We start from the raw sequence: 16,471 nt of genomic DNA, 5'->3' as shown, positions 1-16,471 counted from the left end.
CCAGAGGCCGCTGGGCCTGCTTCCAGTCGGTCAGCAGCAGCCTGGGCTGTTTAGACCAGAGTCCCGGGGCTACCTCATGGGGCAGGCATCTGGGGAGCCTGCTTTTCTGTGTCAGTCCCCCAAGGGCATTTGCTCGAGTCCAGAACAGGCCAGCCCAGAGTTCTGGGTGTGCAGCTGCCCGCTCATGTCCACTCCCTCCAGGTGGCGGGCCCTGCAGGCAGCAGTGCCGGGACACGGGGGAGGAGGTGGTCTGCTCTTGCTTCGTGGGCTACCAGCTGATGCCCGACGGCGTCTCCTGTGAAGGTGAGTCCTGGGGCTCAGCGTGGTGGGTCACTGGGCGGAGCCTCTCTCCTCCCAGCTGGTCTGTTTCCATCTTGCTGGCGGTCGAAGGACAGAGCAGGACTAGCCTGGCGTGCCTGGCGCTTGCTGCTCTGGCTTCCAGCCAGGCCCCATCCTGCAGGGTGTAAACACTGTGCTGGGGAGGAGGGTTTAGGTTCTGACCAGTCTCTGAAATCAGTGTCTGCTGGTTGAGTGGCCCCGGGCCTGTCCCTTGGCCCCCTCGGCCCCTCATCTGTCCAGGGGCACACGGAGGAAGTGACCGCCCAGGACTCCAGGTCAGGGCCCAGCACGGGCTCAGCAGGCACTGGGCAGTCCATGTCAGACGTAGCTGGAGAGAAACTGGCTTCTGGTGAATGTGGGGGGCAAAGGGTGGGGGGGAAGGGCCGCGGTTCCCTCTGGTCACTGCGCCCGTCTCCCCTAGATGTGAACGAGTGCATCACGGGCCGCCATGCCTGCCGGCTGGGCGAGTCCTGCATCAACACAGCCGGCTCCTTCCGCTGCCAGCGGGACAGCAGCTGCGGGACGGGCTACGAGCTCACCGAGAACAATGACTGCAAAGGTAGGCCTGGCTGCCGCAGACTCCCCTGGGGGCAGTGCAGGGGTGGGGGGTTGCTGGGCACCCGCTGGGCTCGTGGAGCTGGCCCGCGGCCGCTGGGGCAAGTCTGGGCAGGGACTGACCCTCTCTGCTGTACGTGACAATGGCAGTGGCCAGTGTGGGTTTCAGAACAGGCTCAGGGCATGGTCATTGGAAAACAAGGCCAGGGGACTTCAGGCGCCCACACGTGCTGTGGAGGGGAAAGAATCTTGTACACAATGGCTGCCTCCACCTGGCTCCAGGCCTCCTTGAAGTTCAAAGCTTGTTCCCTGGGGCCTCGCTCCATGCCTGGGATGTTGCTCGGCAGATAGGGCCCCAGGGCTGATCTGCCCGGATGTAGTTCTTGGCTGAGGCCTTCGAGCCTTCAGAATAACAAAAACACTGGGGTGAACACCTGGGTGGAGTAGGAGGGTGACCCCAAGCCACGCGCCCCTGCCATGGAGGGCCTCTGCTGGGCCTGGGCACCTGCCCTGTGGCCGCTGGGGGTCATGCAGCCCAAGGGCCCGCCAGCTGAGTATACAGGATAGAACACACAGCCTTGAACTTCAAGGGCAGGGCAGCCCACGCGTCCTGACAATGGCCTCTGCTCACGTCTGGACTTTGTGACAGCTTCCCGTGAGCCGGTGTAGGGGCCGTGGCTTTGTTTCATCCAAGCCACGTTGATGAGCTTTGTGCATATTTCTTCACAAGCTCTTTTGGATATGTACAAATCTGTAATGTTATCTATGAACATTTTCTTCAAAATCATAAATACAGATTGATCACTCACTACGAAACTTGAATTGTGCTTAAGCATGAATAAATGACAAAATTTTTTTTTTGTACTGACATGCTACTGATTTAATATTTGATGCAGGGGGCCTTGTGCTATGTGAGTCTTGTATTACGGTCACTGCTTTAGGACTAAAATGAAATGAGAAAGTGAGAAAAAAACCTGAAATGAGAAAAAAAACCCCTATATATCTGCCAGGAAAATGTCTGGGTTATTTATTATATAGCAGAGAAGTCGCCTCTCAGAGCCCAGGGCTGGAGGCAGCGGGGAGGCACGTCCGGAGACCTTGGCAATGGGGGCCTGTTTGGCTAACCACGGCCCTCAGTGTGTGACCTCATTATTACAGCATTTTGGGGGTGGTCTGAGTAATGAACATTAGAAGAAAACGTTCTTGTGATTTTAAAGTGTTGTAACATGCTCTGGGAGGACTCTTGCTAACCATTTCCTTTTTTTATGATGTACCAGATATTGACGAATGTGAGAGTGGTATTCATAACTGCCTCCCCGATTTTATCTGTCAGAATACTCTGGGATCCTTCCGCTGCAGACCCAAGCTACAGTGCAAGAGCGGCTTTATACAAGATGCTCTAGGCAACTGTATTGGTAAGACTCAGCCGCCAGGCTCACAGTCACTAGGCGGGGCGGTGACCCGCGAGGAGCTGTGTCTAGGATTTGGGGGCTACCAGTATACAGAAATGGGACCAGGCAGCCTTGGCCACAGAGGGCGGCTGTTTTAGGCAAGCTGGGCTTTGCCTAAAGCTTGTTTTAGGCAAGCTGGGTCCCTTGTTGCCTCCGCTGAGCTCTGCCACTGCAGCTGGAGAAAGCAGCCGGGGGTGGTGTGTGAACACAAGGCAGGGGCCAGACGGCAATAAAACTTTATTTACAAAAGCAGACACAGGCTGGGTTTGGCCCGTGGTTTAGGTGAAAGCCTGAGTTTTGGAATCGGGGACACCTGGCTTTGAACTGATTGACCCAAGGTGATTTACTTCCTCTAAGCCTGTTTCCTCCTCTGTGAATGGGGAGGAATTGGAATATTTGACTTACAGGCTTGAGGTGAGGACTAAACACGGGGATTGTGAAGTGCTTGGTGTAGTGAAAATACTCTGTGTTGCTGCTGGTCAAAGTCATGGAGACAGAGAGGAGAATGGTGGGGCCGGGGGCCAGGGCTGGGGTGTCAGTGTCCACGGGCAGCTTTCAGTGGGGAAAGTGAGATACTCAGTGAATGGCGGAGGCCACAGTCCACGTCTGCGTGACAGCACCGGTGCCGCTCGTCTGTTCTTAGAAACGATTGAAATGACACACTTTGTGTCACGTGGATTTCACCACCATGAAAAGAGTATTATTAATGTCAGAGGAAGGTTGAGGTGAAGCCGAAGAAAATCCCATGTGATGTCGTGGAAGCAGGAGGTCTAGGCAGGGCTGCTGGCGCAGGAGAAGCTGGTGGATGGGGGCCACGGGCGGAGGCAGCTGGATGAGGCCCTGGTCTCCGGAGGTCGCCCGGGTTAACCCCCTGATTCAGTCCCTGTTTCCGGTTGCAGATGAGTCCAGATCTGTTGCCTGCCCTGACCCGCTGCTCAGCAGAACCTTCTGGGTCCTGCCTTTGAGGTCAGGAAGACTTCTCCCCTGATCTGAGCTGCAGACCCCCTAGACACCCCTAGAGACCGTGCATCACCCCCGCCTTAAGGCAGCACCACCCAAGCAAGGGGCTGAGAGTCTATCTTGTTCTGTCCAGGCCCCTCTGGGGGAGGCTGTGCTGACCCGAATCTTGCTTCTCCCCATGTGGCAACGTGCGCTTGACGTTGGTGCCCTTATGTCTTTGATCAAGCGGCTGCCTTACCCAGGGTAGTTCTTTACAAGGAGAACGTAGCTAGACAGGGTGGGAGCGATCTTTGTGTCTGCAGGCGAAGGCGGGTCCCTCGTCCGCTGCCTCCCTCCGGCCTCCTCGCTCCCACAGCCCGGCCCTTGGGTCTCGGGACTTTCACAGGCCCCCCCAGGCAGAAGCGAGTCCGGGCTCACTGGGTTAAACAAATGAATAGGGCCTCTGGTGGCCGCATTTCCCAGGCTTTCCCACGCATGCTCCTGAGGGAGGGACTGTGGAGCGGTTCCCTCTCCTATCTGTCCATTCACCAGGGGTCGCCCGGCCCCTGCTCGTGGTGCCCATGGGCTGGAGCACCCCTCCCCGTGGAGCACATGATGTCTTGAGGCGCCCGTGTTCCGAGGGCCAGGGTTTGGGAACTAGATGGGTTGCAGAGCCCGGGGCGCAGAGGGGAGTTACCAGTTACCAGTTACCCCAATTGTGTGCTTCTTCTGGGCACAAGGAAGAGCCGCCACGCGCTCGGCCGTGTGCCAGTGGGAATGTTCTTCCAAGCCCAGGTCACAGGCGGGACTTGGCCAGCAGGCTGTTAGCTGATCCCCAATAAAGGCTGTCATGCTGGCTGGGGGGCTGGCTGGCCGGCGTGGGGAGCATCCTGTCTGTAAGGTGCAGGCAGCCTGTGGCGCCTCCTGGCGGGCTGCAGCGGACAAGGCAGCCATGGACGCGGCGCGTCTGTAGCTGTGAGTGCTGTGCCGGTTGGAGGGGCGTCCCAGGAGGTGGGCTGGCTGCGAGGCAGAAGGGGGCCTCAGCTTGGGGTCTCCCGCCTCCACTCCTGCCCTGCCCCAGGTGCTCTGTGTCAGAACAAAGTGATCCGTAAGAACGCAGGTGTGTTCAGAGACTCCCTCCCGTTCAGCCTGCTGCTCCACGAGGACAGGCGGGGACGTTCTCCAGGCATTTTTTTGGCTCACATGTGCGTTCACCAAAAGCAGAAGGCCACTGTCCCCACCTCAGAGGTCTGTCCGGTCCAGGAGGATGCCCTTGTGCTGTGAGCTTAGGGTAGGCAGCCTGCCCAGCCAGGCCCAAGGCTGCACAGGCCCTTCGAGCCCAGAGGGGGCACAGGCAGGAATGTCCAGGGAGGAGGTTGCTGGGCAGTAAAAGAGGCATGTTTACCAGGCCGATGAGGGAGCGGGATTCCCAGGCAGGGGGTGTGTGAGAAAGGCACAGTAGTAGGATGCTGCCTGGTGCCACAGGTGGGCTATCCAGGTGCCACAGGTATGCCAGGTGCTGCAGGTGCGCTAACCAGGTACTGCCGGGGCGCTAGCCAGGTGCTGCAGGTGTGCTAGCCAGGTACTGCCGGGGCACTAGCCAGGTGCTGCAGGTGCGCTAACCAGGTACTGCCGGGGCGCTAGCCAGGTGCTGCAGGTGTGCTAGCCAGGTACTGCCGGGGCACTAGCCAGGTGCTGCAGGTGTGCTAGCCAGGTACTGCCGGGGCGCTAGCCAGGTGCTGCAGGTGTGCTAGCCAGGTACTACCGGGGTGCTAGCCAGGTGCTGCAGGTGCGCTAGCCAGGTACTGCCGGGGCGCTAGCCAGGTGCCACAGGTGTGCTAGCCAGGTAATGCAGGTGCGCTAGCCAGGTACTGCCGGGGCGCTAGCCAGGTGCCGCAGGTGTGCTAGCCAGGTAATGCAGGTGCGCTAGCCAGGTACTGCCGGGGTGTTAGCCAGGTGCCGCAGGTGCGCTAGCCAGGTAATGCAGGTGCGCTAGCCAGGTACTGCCGGGGTGTTAGCCAGGTGCCGCAGGTGCGCTAGCCAGGTATTGCCGGGGTGTTAGCCAGGTGCCGCAGGTGTGCTATATACAGGTGCTGCCGATGAGGCTGTTGCTGGGCTCGAGCGTGGGCTGTTGGAGAGACCGGTCGCAGGTGCCTGGGGAGCCAGTGGGCTGGGCAGGCCCTGGAGGAGCCAGGAGTCTTGCAGGAGCAGGCAAGGAAGACGCGGCCTCTGGCCAGAGGCAGGAGCGCTGATGCCACCAAGCCAGCCTGGCTGCCCACACGCAGACACTGAACCATGGCGTCAGGTGTTGAGAACAGAAAACAAGCTTTACTGCAAGTCAGTTGGCCAGGAGGAAGGAGATAAAGTCAAGCTCACCTCCCTGGTTAGGAAAGGGAATGAAGGTCTGTAGGTTTTGAGGTCTGGGACGGAGAGCGCAGGCATCTCTTCTGGCTGGCTCGGGAGTACGCCGAGGGCGAGAAATGTGCATGTGGCTGGGCTCACTCGCTGGGTCCGGGGCGCTTCTTAGGCGGAGACGTGTTTTCTGGGGAGAACTGAAGATGGGACTTTCGGCTGGTGGCCGCTCCCCGCGGGGCTCCGCTCCCCTGCGCGCAGTCTCCCGGCTCCAGCTGGCCCAGGGGCTTGGCTCACGGTTAATGAGCCCCCGGACTCTGCTGTGTCTGCGAAAGCAAGTCTCCCGGGAGAGTCTGAGGTTTTTCTTTCATGCTTTAGCGTCTGAGAGCAGTTGAGCCACTCAACACGGGTTACAGTCCCAGGCTGGCGCCGCGCCCAGTGGGGCTGGGGGGGCCCTTGGAGACCGTGGAGGGGGACTGAGAGCCGGGTGGCAGCTTCGGATCCAGGGCCGGGGACGAGGGAGTGCCGAAGGCTTGGGGCGGACGGCGGCGGCGAGGTGGTGTGAGCTGGTGGGGTCTGGGAGCTAATCAGGAGGCTGTGCGTGGCCTGAGGGAGGGCTCCGGCGTGCTTCTCACTTGTTTTGCAAAGAGGAGGGACGCGGGCTTTCTGCGGAGATGCGCGGCTGGGGTCGGAGGCCCGTGGCTCACCGTGTTCTCCTCATCTTCCCTGCTGCAGACATCAACGAGTGTTTAAGTATCAGTGCCCCGTGCCCGGCTGGGCAGACTTGCATCAACACGGAGGGCTCCTACACGTGCCAGAAGAATGTGCCCAACTGTGGCCGTGGCTACCATCTCAATGAGGAGGGAACCCGCTGTGTTGGTTGGTGATGAAAAAGAAAACCAAGCTGAACCGGGCTCCCCGTCCGCTGCAGCCCGCCCCCCCGGTGGAAGGGGAGAGCGTGTCCCCCAAGAGGAGCCCTTTGGCCTGTCCTTCCACTCCCTTGCTGGCCTCTCTTGGCTGTTGCCTGGACTGGTGCAGTAGCACGCCAGCCACCCAGTACCCAGCTCTGTCTCCTTCAATCCGTTCATCCTGAGCCGAAAGCTCGCCCACCCCTCTCTGCTCACAGCACCCTTGGAGACAGCGCCCCGTGGTGTCCGTCAAGGACAGAGCCCCAGGCTCCCACCTCAGCCCCAGCCTCACACCCTTGTAATCCAGATGAGACAGGTCTTGCTGCTCCCCACAGAAGCCTCTGCTTCCCCGTGTTTTTCCCTACATCATTCCCTTTGCCCCCTGCGCCTCTTGGCCTAGGGCGAGGGTGCATGCCCGGCTGCCCGGAGTCCACAGGGGTCTCCTGCCTGTAACTCCCAGAGCCCTTCCTCAGTGTCCCGGGCACTTTCTGCCTGAACCAGGGCCCTGCAGGCTGCTCAGAGCAGCGTCCCAGAGGGTGGGGCTGCATGTCCGCCCAGCACTGGCCCGGGCAGGCGCTCTGTGGACACGCGGAGAATGACACTGGGCTGCCTTGTCAATGCGCATTTTGTTCTTCTGTCCCAGCCAGAGTCTGTGTCTTTAGTTGGTTGGTCCCAGGTCAGCGTGAGCTGCATGCCCCAGCGGCCACTCCACCTCCCTCCCTGGTCGGGGCCACCCTCCCCGTCTGTGTGCATTTCAGTTTGCTCCTTTCTGGCCACCTTTGGGGGCTGCTCACCAACGCTTTGCCATGTCTCTCCCCTTTGCAAGATGTGGACGAGTGTTCGCCGCCCTCCGAGCCCTGCGGGCCGGGGCACCGCTGCGTGAACTCCCCTGGAAGCTTCCGCTGCGAGTGTGAGGCTGGTTACTATTTTGACGGCATCAGCAGGACGTGTGTGGGTATGTGGTGTCCCCGCTGGCCTAGGAGGCCCAGCCAGAGCTAGGACCTGTGGAATCCCCAAGGGGCCGCAGGCTACACCTCACCCAGAAGCACCAAGTGCAGGCAGGCCCAGAGAAAAGACCCCCTAGTTGGGAGTCCCCTTCTGTTCTAGGCCTGCGGGCCCTGCAGGTGCGTGGCCGTTTTCTTACCTGAAGAGCAGGTGTTCGGCCTGACCCCAGACTTCCAAGCGCTTATGGGAATGCAGCCCATGGGGCAAATGCCCAGATGAGTTAGTAATCTCCCAGCTGCTCACCAGTGGCCTGCAGAGTGGCAGGTCTGCGCTGTGTGCCCAGCCCAGGGCAGGGAGACCCCGGGCTGGCCCAGCAGCCTGACCACCAGGAGCTGCACAGACCCTGCCGCTGGCCCTGCTAACACCCAGCCAGGGCACTCAGGGGTAGCTGGCACCTCCCCTCTGGTTAGATCCCCACCGACCCTCCTTCAGGCGCCAACTGGCGGTTGGCGCGTGCCTCTGGGAAAGAACGTGAGGCTGGCCTGGAGGGCAGAGCTGCTGGAGTGGGGTCCCAGCCCCCCTCCTTTGTCATGTACAGGACAAGTCACTTTACCTCTGGTGGAGGAATGAGTCTGAAGGAGGTGGGGACGCAGGGTGTGGGTGCCCCCCTTGAAGGAAGGCGAGTGGAGGGTTGTTGGGGTGCACGTTGCCCTGAGCCGCCCGCCCTACTGTCTTGCAGACATCAACGAGTGTCGCCGCTACCCGGGGCGGCTGTGCAGCCACAAGTGTGAGAACACACTCGGCTCCTACCGCTGTAGCTGCTCCGCGGGCTTCCGGCTGGCTGCTGACGGCCGGTCCTGCGAAGGTGAGGGGCAGGGCTGGCCAGGTGCTCCTGCAGGTCATCTCTCTGTCCCCCGGGCTGCCTACCTCCCAGGAAAGCTGTGGGAAGCTGCTCCTGCAGACATTTGGGGTGACGTTCAGCTCACGTTCAGCAGCTGTAGAGCATGGTGGATGCATGGTCACATGTCAATAAAACTTTATTGACACACTGTGAGCGGTGGGCCAGGTGCCTGCATCCCTGCTCTGGGCAGAGGAAACTGCCCAGAGCTGCAGGGCACAGAACTGCTGAGCGACCTAGTGAGGATTAATGTGGTCGTGTCGGCCGATCTCAGAGGACCTCCCTCGGCTGTGTCATCTGGGAGGTGACGCTGGGAGGACATGGTCAGATTTCCACTGGAGAGCTGGGGCTGACTCCCGCGGCCCCTAGAGCCCGACGGGGGGAGATTCTCCCTGCCTTCCTGGCGGGAGACGTGTGGCTGAATCAGGCAGGGTGGAGAGGGTCCAGATCCATCAGCCATGGGGACAGGAGTTGGGGGACATCTCCCTTGGGGCGACCCCCTGCTCGTCAGCTGGAGGGAGGCGTTGTGTTGGCAGCGGGTGCGGCTGTGCTGAGCCGGGGCCCCCGGGACCCCTCTCTTGCAGATGTGAATGAATGCAGCAGCAGCCCCTGCAGCCAGGAGTGTGCCAACGTCTACGGCTCCTACCAGTGCTACTGCCGGCGCGGCTACCAGCTCAGCGACGTGGACGGGGTCACCTGCGAGGGTGAGGCCGGGTGTCCCCCCCGCCCCACGTCACACCTTTCTGGCAGGCCTCTGGGCTGAGATGTGTTGGAGCCGCCTCACCTGTTGGAAGGGAGGAGCCCACTCCCGGGATTTGGCTTTAGTGGACACGGGCAGCCCTGGCTGCTCGGTAACCCGGGTCAGCCCAGCCCTACCAGGCTGTCGAGGGCAAAGTGGGTGACGAGTTAAAAGCACCTTGCATAGGGCCTGGCACCCAGAGGTGCTCCACGGCAGCCGTTAGGGAGGTGACTGGCTGCCCGTTAGGGGGTGCAGGCTGTGGCCGTCAGCCTCAGGAAGCGCCTACAGCCCACAGGCATGTCCTGCGTGTCCTGGGCCGTGCCCCCCTGCCTGCCACATACGTGTTCGCGCCTTGAACCTGCTGTGGTTCTCGGCTCGGCCTTCCCCTCTGGGCCTCGGTGTCCCCTTAGAGTCCTGGCATTTTGAGGTGCCCCTGTCCACCCATGTGACTGCCCGCGCGGTCCTGGTCCGGCCCTGGGGACGGGCCGGCAGGGTCCATGTGGGTGCTGAGGGGACTCTGCTGTCACAGACATCGACGAATGCGCCCTGCCCACGGGTGGCCACATCTGCTCCTACCGTTGCATCAACATCCCCGGCAGTTTCCAGTGCAGCTGCCCTGCGTCTGGGTACCGGCTGGCCCCCAACGGCCGCAACTGCCAAGGTGAGCAGCTGCAGCCCGGGCCTCCTGGTTGGGGGCTCCGCGTGGCAGGGTCAGGCCGTCCGTCCCACTGCAGGGAGTGCGTTTGGGGGATTTCCCATGGTCCACGGACACCCCAAAGCCTACACCTGAACCCCAGTATACCTGTCCTGGGGTTCCCAGCCTTCCTGTCCAGCCTCCGGAGCAGGAGGGAGCTGACCACGTTTCGGAAGATGTCCGCGGGGAGGAGATCTCCATTCTATCCCTCTGTCTGTGGGGTCCTTCAGCCTCTTGCTGCGCGCCGGGCCTTCCAGGCGGTTGGGCAGGAACCCTCTGCCCCAAGGGCCGGTCTGTGCCCAGCAGGGACTGGGTGTGCTCTGGGTACTTGACAGCCGTGTTGATGGACACGTTGGCTGTGAGTGTCCCGCTGGGACTGGGCCAGCTCCAGGGTGGGGCGAACGGGCCCAGTGTCTGCCTGTTTGTGTGATCCTGTGCCTGTAACCGCCCCTTTGGTCGCTGAGGAGGTGCTGAGCAGACACGGTAAATGAGCCATCCCGTAGGGGACATTGTCCCGCCTTGGAGCAGCCAGAGGCTGAATCACAGTGGTGCCCGGCCCCTTCCTCCGAGCTCCCTTGGGGCTGGCGGCCCCGAGCCCCAGGCCCAGTTCTGTGCTGTGCTTCACCGTCACGGAGGAGGCCACCTGATCCAAGGGGCCAGGTGGGCGTTTCCCGGGGGCACCCAGGTGGCCCTTGCAGGCTGGGAATCCAAGTCGCTCTGCTTTCGACTTTCTGACGTAGCAGATGAGTCTCCTGCCCCTGCCTGGGCGCCCTCACGAAGCCCAGGGATTGCCCAGGCCCAGAACAGTGGGTGGGGGGTTGCCACTCTTCACGGGTGTCTCCAGGCCCCACCTTTTGGCTGCTCTGGAGTCATGGTGGGAAAGGGCAGGCCCCCTGCGTCCAGGCCCCCTGCATCCAGGGCTCTCATGGCAGCGCCCCAGGCCTGCTTCCAGGCAGGTGGTCACTGACCTGGGACACTGGGCCAGGCGTCGGATGTCTTTAGGCCTCGGTTTTCTCATCTGTGACGTGGGCCAGTAGCTGCTGCTGTGTCCCTCCTGTCACGAGTCCCAGTGAGGTAAGGGGGTGGGCCTCGGGGGAGAGAGGTGCAGGCTGGTCAGCACGCCACCCATGTCCACCCCGTACAAGGCGTGTGGCCTGAGTTAGGCAAGGCCCATAACCTCCATGAGCTCCTCCCGAGTGAGGCTCGCAGTACTGGCCTCGCTGAGCGGTTAGTCAGGTGAGCTTTCTGAGGATGCTTCTGGGGCTGTCAGAGCGTTTGCTGCTGTCGTTACGTCCCTTCCGGGGACTGCGAGTCACTAGTAAATGCGCTCTAGAGGCGAGGAGCCTGTCGTCAAGGCATCTGGCACAGGGCCCGCTCCTGCAGCAGCCGCGGAGGGCAAGGACGGCCCGACCCCCACCCCGACCCTGCTGACCCTGCTCGTGGGAGGTCGGCCGTCGGCGGATGGGGCGCCCGGGCCGGGCCCTCACGCTGCCGCCTGGGGTCTCTCGCAGACATTGACGAGTGTGTGACCGGCGTCCACAACTGCTCCATCAACGAGACCTGCTTCAACATCCAGGGCGGCTTCCGCTGCCTGGCCTTCGAGTGCCCTGAGAACTACCGCCGCTCCGCAGACACGTAAGTCCTCGGCCCGAGCACGTCTGCCTGCGCCGGCTCCGGGGGGCCCGAATGGACCCGGTGGGCGGTAGAGAGCCGTGTCCTCCCACGAGGTCTGGGAGAAACTCCAGGACGCCAGGTTTCTGGGCCACAGCGCCGGCCAGTGAGACTGGCTGCAGGAAGCCACGGTCATGTGCAGAGCCTCGGGGTGTGGGGGCGGCGCTCTGGGCCTCAGCGTCCTCACCTATGAGATGCAGACATCAGAGCCTCCTCAGACCCAGATCAAGGCAGCAGGGACTCCACGTGAGCCAATGTGACTTGTTGGGGTGTTGTTATCAAGCACCCCCACTTGAAAGACAGATTCTGTTCAGGCCAGTGAATATGTGGGAGCAGCAGAGGTTTTGTGTCTCACTCGTGAAGCCGAGTGTCCCTTTGCAGGAGTGTGCAGGGCCCGGGGAAGCCTTCCCCGTCCCACCCCTGCTTCCTTTTTTTTTTTTTAACGATTTATTTATTTATGCTTACAAGAACTGGGGTGCAGGCCAGAGGTGTAGGGGGTGAGAGGATTCACCAGAGACAAGAGTGGGGAGCAGAACAGGCAGATCCACTGAGATACACTGCTGAGGGGAGCAGCGGGGAGACAAGAGAGGTCTGCTGCACCATGGGGGTAGCTCCCAGGCTGGGGATTGAACTGGTGTTGCAGGGGCTGCAGATAGCTTCACAGTGCTGTGCTTAACCCCTTGTGCCACCAGGGAGGCCCTCCCACCCCTGCTTCTACTGTCACAAGTGTCCCTCAGTGAGTGCCGCCATCAGTGCTTTCAGAGACCTTCCCGGGGGACCCGTCACAGCCCCAGCATGGGGAGGTGTAACCCTTGCAGCCCCAGCATCACGCAGAGCCAGCTCGCAGCAGGGCTGACTCAGTTTCCCAGGCTCGGCCTCTTCACCTTGAGCCCACTGCTCCCACCGAGGGAGATGTTCTTGGATAACGTCCACTTGCTGGGCCTGTGGGGTGGCCACTCCGGCTTGGGGTCCTAGGCTCCAGTTTGTAGAGTTCCAGAGCTGGAGCCACTCAGACGCCTGTCTCCCGCAGCCCCTTCTGTCCTTTCTGGCTCCGGGGCCTGCCCACTGGCCTCGCCACCCCGCCAGGCCTCTGCTCTTGGAAACCCATCACCTCGCTTCCCGTGCCCAGTGAGGGGAAGGCCCCCAGGCCGAGGTGGGTGGGTGAGCAGCACTCCAGAGAGTGGAGGTTGCACCAGCGGGTGCTGAGGAGCAGGGGCCTCCATGTGGCCAGGGGCAGCTGTGGGGGGACGGGTCGGCGGTGCTTGAATGAAGGGGGACGGAGGAGCTGAGTCCGGCAAAAAGGGAGGAGGTTGGGGGGTGGATGGAGCTGGGGTGACCTCCAGGTTTGGTTTGCCCCCACTTGTGGGCTCGTCCGCTCCCTGGGTCTGTCGGGAGGAGCGCTGTCATTTTCTGTAAGAACCAGAAGTAAAGACAAGTGGGGGGGTGGGTGAGGCCCCAGGTGGCCCTTCCAGAATGGAAGGCCCCCCAAATTAACACACGTTCTCTTGGGCCTGCTCCCTCCAGCTGCCAGAGCAGAGACTGGGGGCGGGGATGGAGCTGGGATGGGGGAGCCTCCAGGCTAAGGGGCCTGGCTGAGGACGGCCTGGCTGAGCACAGTGACCGGGCCTGGTGAGGACACGGTGGCAACTGGACAGATCCCAGCTTGAGTCAGGCTGGCTGGGCTGCCTCTCGGCTCTGTCTACTCCAGCCCTGGCCCCATATGCGAGCAGGTCCCCCCTTCTCTGAGTCTCATGGTCTCGTGGTAAAGGGGTGTGGTGCTCCGGTGGTCAGCAGGGGCCTAAGTGGGCAGTGGACCAGGGGGATGCAGGACCAGTCACTCTCGGATGCTGTAACTCGGCACCTGCCCCTACTCGGCCAGGCCAGTGTGGTGCTTTCAATAATCTGATCGTGCGTCTGTGCGGACCTTGGGGTTTCTGATCAAGCTTGCTGTGCTGCAGGGCCTGGTTGTCTCTGGCCTGCAGGTGGCGTGTGGCCGGGGCCGGCGTCTGTGTCTGCCGCAGGCTCAGTGCCCACAGCTCCTCCACGGACGGGCTGGCTGGCAGGTGTGGGTGCCCCCAGCCCGACAAGAGGGCTCCTGCCCAGGGTTGGGGCTTCCGGGCAGTCTCGGGAAGTTTGGGGTGTAGCGTTTAAGAGCTTGGGCTGGGTGACGCATCAGGGGTGCTGAGCCCCTGGGCTGCTGGGGGGACAGAGCGCAGGCTCCTGGGGTGCGTTGGCTGCAGGCTCTGTGCAGGACACCACACACACTTCACGCGTCCTGCCTGCTGTCCCCGTGTGCCGGACGCTGCTCCCACGGCTGCCTCCACCAGGTGCTGCCCTACAACGCGGGTGCACCCGGCGCACAGGAGGGGACTCTAGTGCCACCTGCTGGCCATGCCCACCAGGCCCGTCCTGGAGCAGCAGGGCTTTGGGTGCGTGCCTTTGTGTGTGTGTGTGTGTGTGTGTGTGTGTGTGTGTGTGTGTGTACATGCGTGTGCTGCAGTGAGACAGGCTGACTTTGAAACCCAAACCTGCCACCTCCTGCAGACCATGGCATCGGGACAAGTTGCTCGTCTCCCGAGCGTCAGCTGGTGGGGAGAAGGGCGTGGAGCGTGACGTGAGCTAGTGGAAGAGCCCTGCGGCTCCGCGGTGACGCCCCAGAGACCCCGTCACCTCCTCCACTCCCCACGGCCGCAGAGGCTTTGGGGGCTCCAAGTCACCTGGACCTGGGTGTCTCCGGGGCTGGCCTGGCCCCGGCAGCGGCACCCTCCTCGCCTCCCCCCTGCCCCTCTGCCTCTGCGCCCCTCCTCCCTTCGGGGCCCCTGTGCTCACAGCGGCAGTACTTGGGGGCCCTTGCAAGGGCCCAGGTTGGCGGGCACCTGAGCAGACAGACGCCTGTCTGGACATAGGACGTAAAGCGAGATGCGCGGCGAAGGCCACGGGCACTCCCAGGCCACGGGACCCGGCGCAAGACGCGGGCGTGTAAAAGCCCGGAAGGGGGTGTGCTGGTGACTGCATGCTCGGGTGGTGCGCCCGCCCGTCAAGGCGGCGGTCTCCCGGCACCGCCCCGCTGTGTCCACGGTTCCACCTCAGCTCTGGGGTTTTTAGGTAGCGGCCGCCAGGCTGGCGTTCGGGGCGGAGGTCGACCCTGCCCCACGTCTGCTCCCGGATTCAGCTGGGGAGCAGAGCCCGGCACACATGTAGGGGCCCGGGGCTGAGCTCACTGGCCCGGTGGTGACCCCTCCCACCTGGCATCCTCGCCCGCTCTGTGGCCTGCGAAGGCCTCGGACGACCAGCCTCCCTGTCTGCACTTGGCGCCTGCCTGGTTGGGTGCAGGCACAGCAAGGGCAGCCCGGAGAGCCCGCACTCGCCAGATGGCAGCAGCGTGGCTGCTCGTGGCGGAGATGCCCTCCAGGTCGTCCTGAGACGCACCTGTGCACCCAGGGGCAGCCCTGACACTGTCGGGGTGCGGGCCGGGAACCCGGAGACAGTCGGGGCAGGTGTGCCGGGGAGCGCGGCCTGGGGCGGGGCTCTGCTGGGCGAAGGGGCACCCCTTCTCGGGGCACACGCAGCGCCCCGCGGGTGTTGGAAGAGGCTAGTGCCGGAGTCGGCGGCCTGGAGGCCCACGGCACCCCCCGCAGGTGAGTGAGGGAGGCTCTTCTGTTGGCTGCGCTGGCCAGAGGGGCGGCGGGACCGCGAGCCCCGCCCCTGCTGCTGCTTCTCCCCCGCTGGGGCTGCCCTGACCGCCTCCCTTCTCTCTGTCCACTTTTCTTGCAGCCGCTGCGAGCGCTTGCCTTGCCACGAGAACGTGGAATGTTCCAAGCTGCCCCTGAGAATAACCTCCTACCACCTCTCTTTCCCCACCAACATCCAAGTGCCCGCCGTGGTCTTCCGCATGGGCCCCTCCAGCGCCGTGCCCGGGGACAGCATGGAGCTGACCATCACCGGCGGCAACGAGGAGGGCTTTTTTACCACCCGGAAGGTGAGCCACCACAGCGGCGTGGTGGCCCTCACCAAGCCGGTCCCCGAGCCCCGGGACTTGCTCCTGACCGTCAAGATGGACCTCTACCGCCGCGGCGCCGCCAGCTCCTTTGTGGCCAGGCTTTACATCTTTGTGTCCGCGGAGCTGTGAGCGCGCTTGGGGCCGGGGCTCCTCTGTTGCTTTCTCGTCCCCCTGCGGGGTTCAATAAAGTCCTGGCGGGCCGCCCCTCAGCACGCCTCTCGTGCCGTGTCTTATTCGGCGCGCTGGAGTCTGTCCCGTTCGTCACGGGGGCGCCGGGGGCGGGGGAGCGCCTGCCCCTGTGGCCCGGGTGACCAGGGCGCTTCCCACCGGGGGGTGCCGGGGCCCTGACTGTGCCGATGGCTGGGGAGCCCCAGCTGGGGGAGCCAGATGGGGACGGGGATTGTCCTCTCCCCACCTTGAGCCTGCGGGAGAAGCCGCGCTGTGAGTGAGCCGTGTCCTCGCATGTGGAAACTGTGGAAACAGGCCCGGGGGTGGGGGGCACTGGCCTGCTCGTGGCGGAGCCGCCTGGCCCGGCTCGGTTTCCTTGCCGTGTCGCCCGAGCTGGGCATTCAGAGGATGACGTGAGCGTCTTAGTGTCCCGAGGAGAAGCCCATGCTCGTGCTGACGCGCCCCAGCAGGGTCCCTGCACCCCGCTCAGCGCCTGGCCCTGCCCGAACGGGGCAAAGCAGAGCACAGAGCGCCGCTCGTGGGAGCTCTGGGCACCCCAGTCCTTCCCTGCCTGGGGCGGGGTGTGGTCCCCGGGGCGTCAGAAAGAGGCAGTGATTTGCCCAAACCACACAGCCCCCTGGCTTGCTGACGCCACGCCCCGTCCCAAAAGCACCACGGGGGGCCTCGACCCGCCTGCCTTTCCCAGTCTCCTCCCCGGGAATCCTGCCAAGCACCACCCCAGCCCCGGTGCCCTCAAGGCCCCGCGTAAGTCAGTCCATGCGTGCGCCACAGCCCGGCCTCAAACAGCCCTC

General features: G+C 63.1%; 1 protein-coding gene across 2 annotated transcripts in view; it reads left to right on the top strand.

The window, feature by feature from the left end:
- Window positions 1-16,471, top strand: part of FBLN1 (fibulin 1) — a 43,816-nt gene that overhangs the window by 12,304 nt on the left and 15,041 nt on the right. The window contains exons 6-15 of one of the 2 annotated variants that reach the window (XM_037513386.2): window positions 202-303; window positions 761-898; window positions 2,172-2,309; window positions 6,372-6,515; window positions 7,371-7,499; window positions 8,229-8,354; window positions 8,972-9,091; window positions 9,656-9,787; window positions 11,332-11,455; window positions 15,266-15,702. In XM_037513386.2, coding sequence (XP_037369283.1) covers window positions 202-303; window positions 761-898; window positions 2,172-2,309; window positions 6,372-6,515; window positions 7,371-7,499; window positions 8,229-8,354; window positions 8,972-9,091; window positions 9,656-9,787; window positions 11,332-11,455; window positions 15,266-15,620 — 1,508 coding nt within the window. In that variant the 3' untranslated portion in view covers window positions 15,621-15,702. Of the gene's footprint in view, window positions 1-201; window positions 304-760; window positions 899-2,171; window positions 2,310-6,371; window positions 6,516-7,370; window positions 7,500-8,228; window positions 8,355-8,971; window positions 9,092-9,655; window positions 9,788-11,331; window positions 11,456-15,265; window positions 15,703-16,471 lie in introns of those variants that run through there. The other variant, XM_037513385.2, reaches the window with a different exon arrangement.

The sequence above is a fragment of the Talpa occidentalis genome, unplaced genomic scaffold, assembly GCF_014898055.3.
Source record: "Talpa occidentalis isolate TD23 unplaced genomic scaffold, MPIMG_talOcc4v2.1 talOcc4.16, whole genome shotgun sequence".
Taxonomy (NCBI): Eukaryota; Metazoa; Chordata; class Mammalia; order Eulipotyphla; family Talpidae; genus Talpa; species Talpa occidentalis.
The sequence above is the reverse complement of the archived record's forward strand: the minus strand, read 5'-3'. Positions and strand labels throughout refer to the sequence as shown.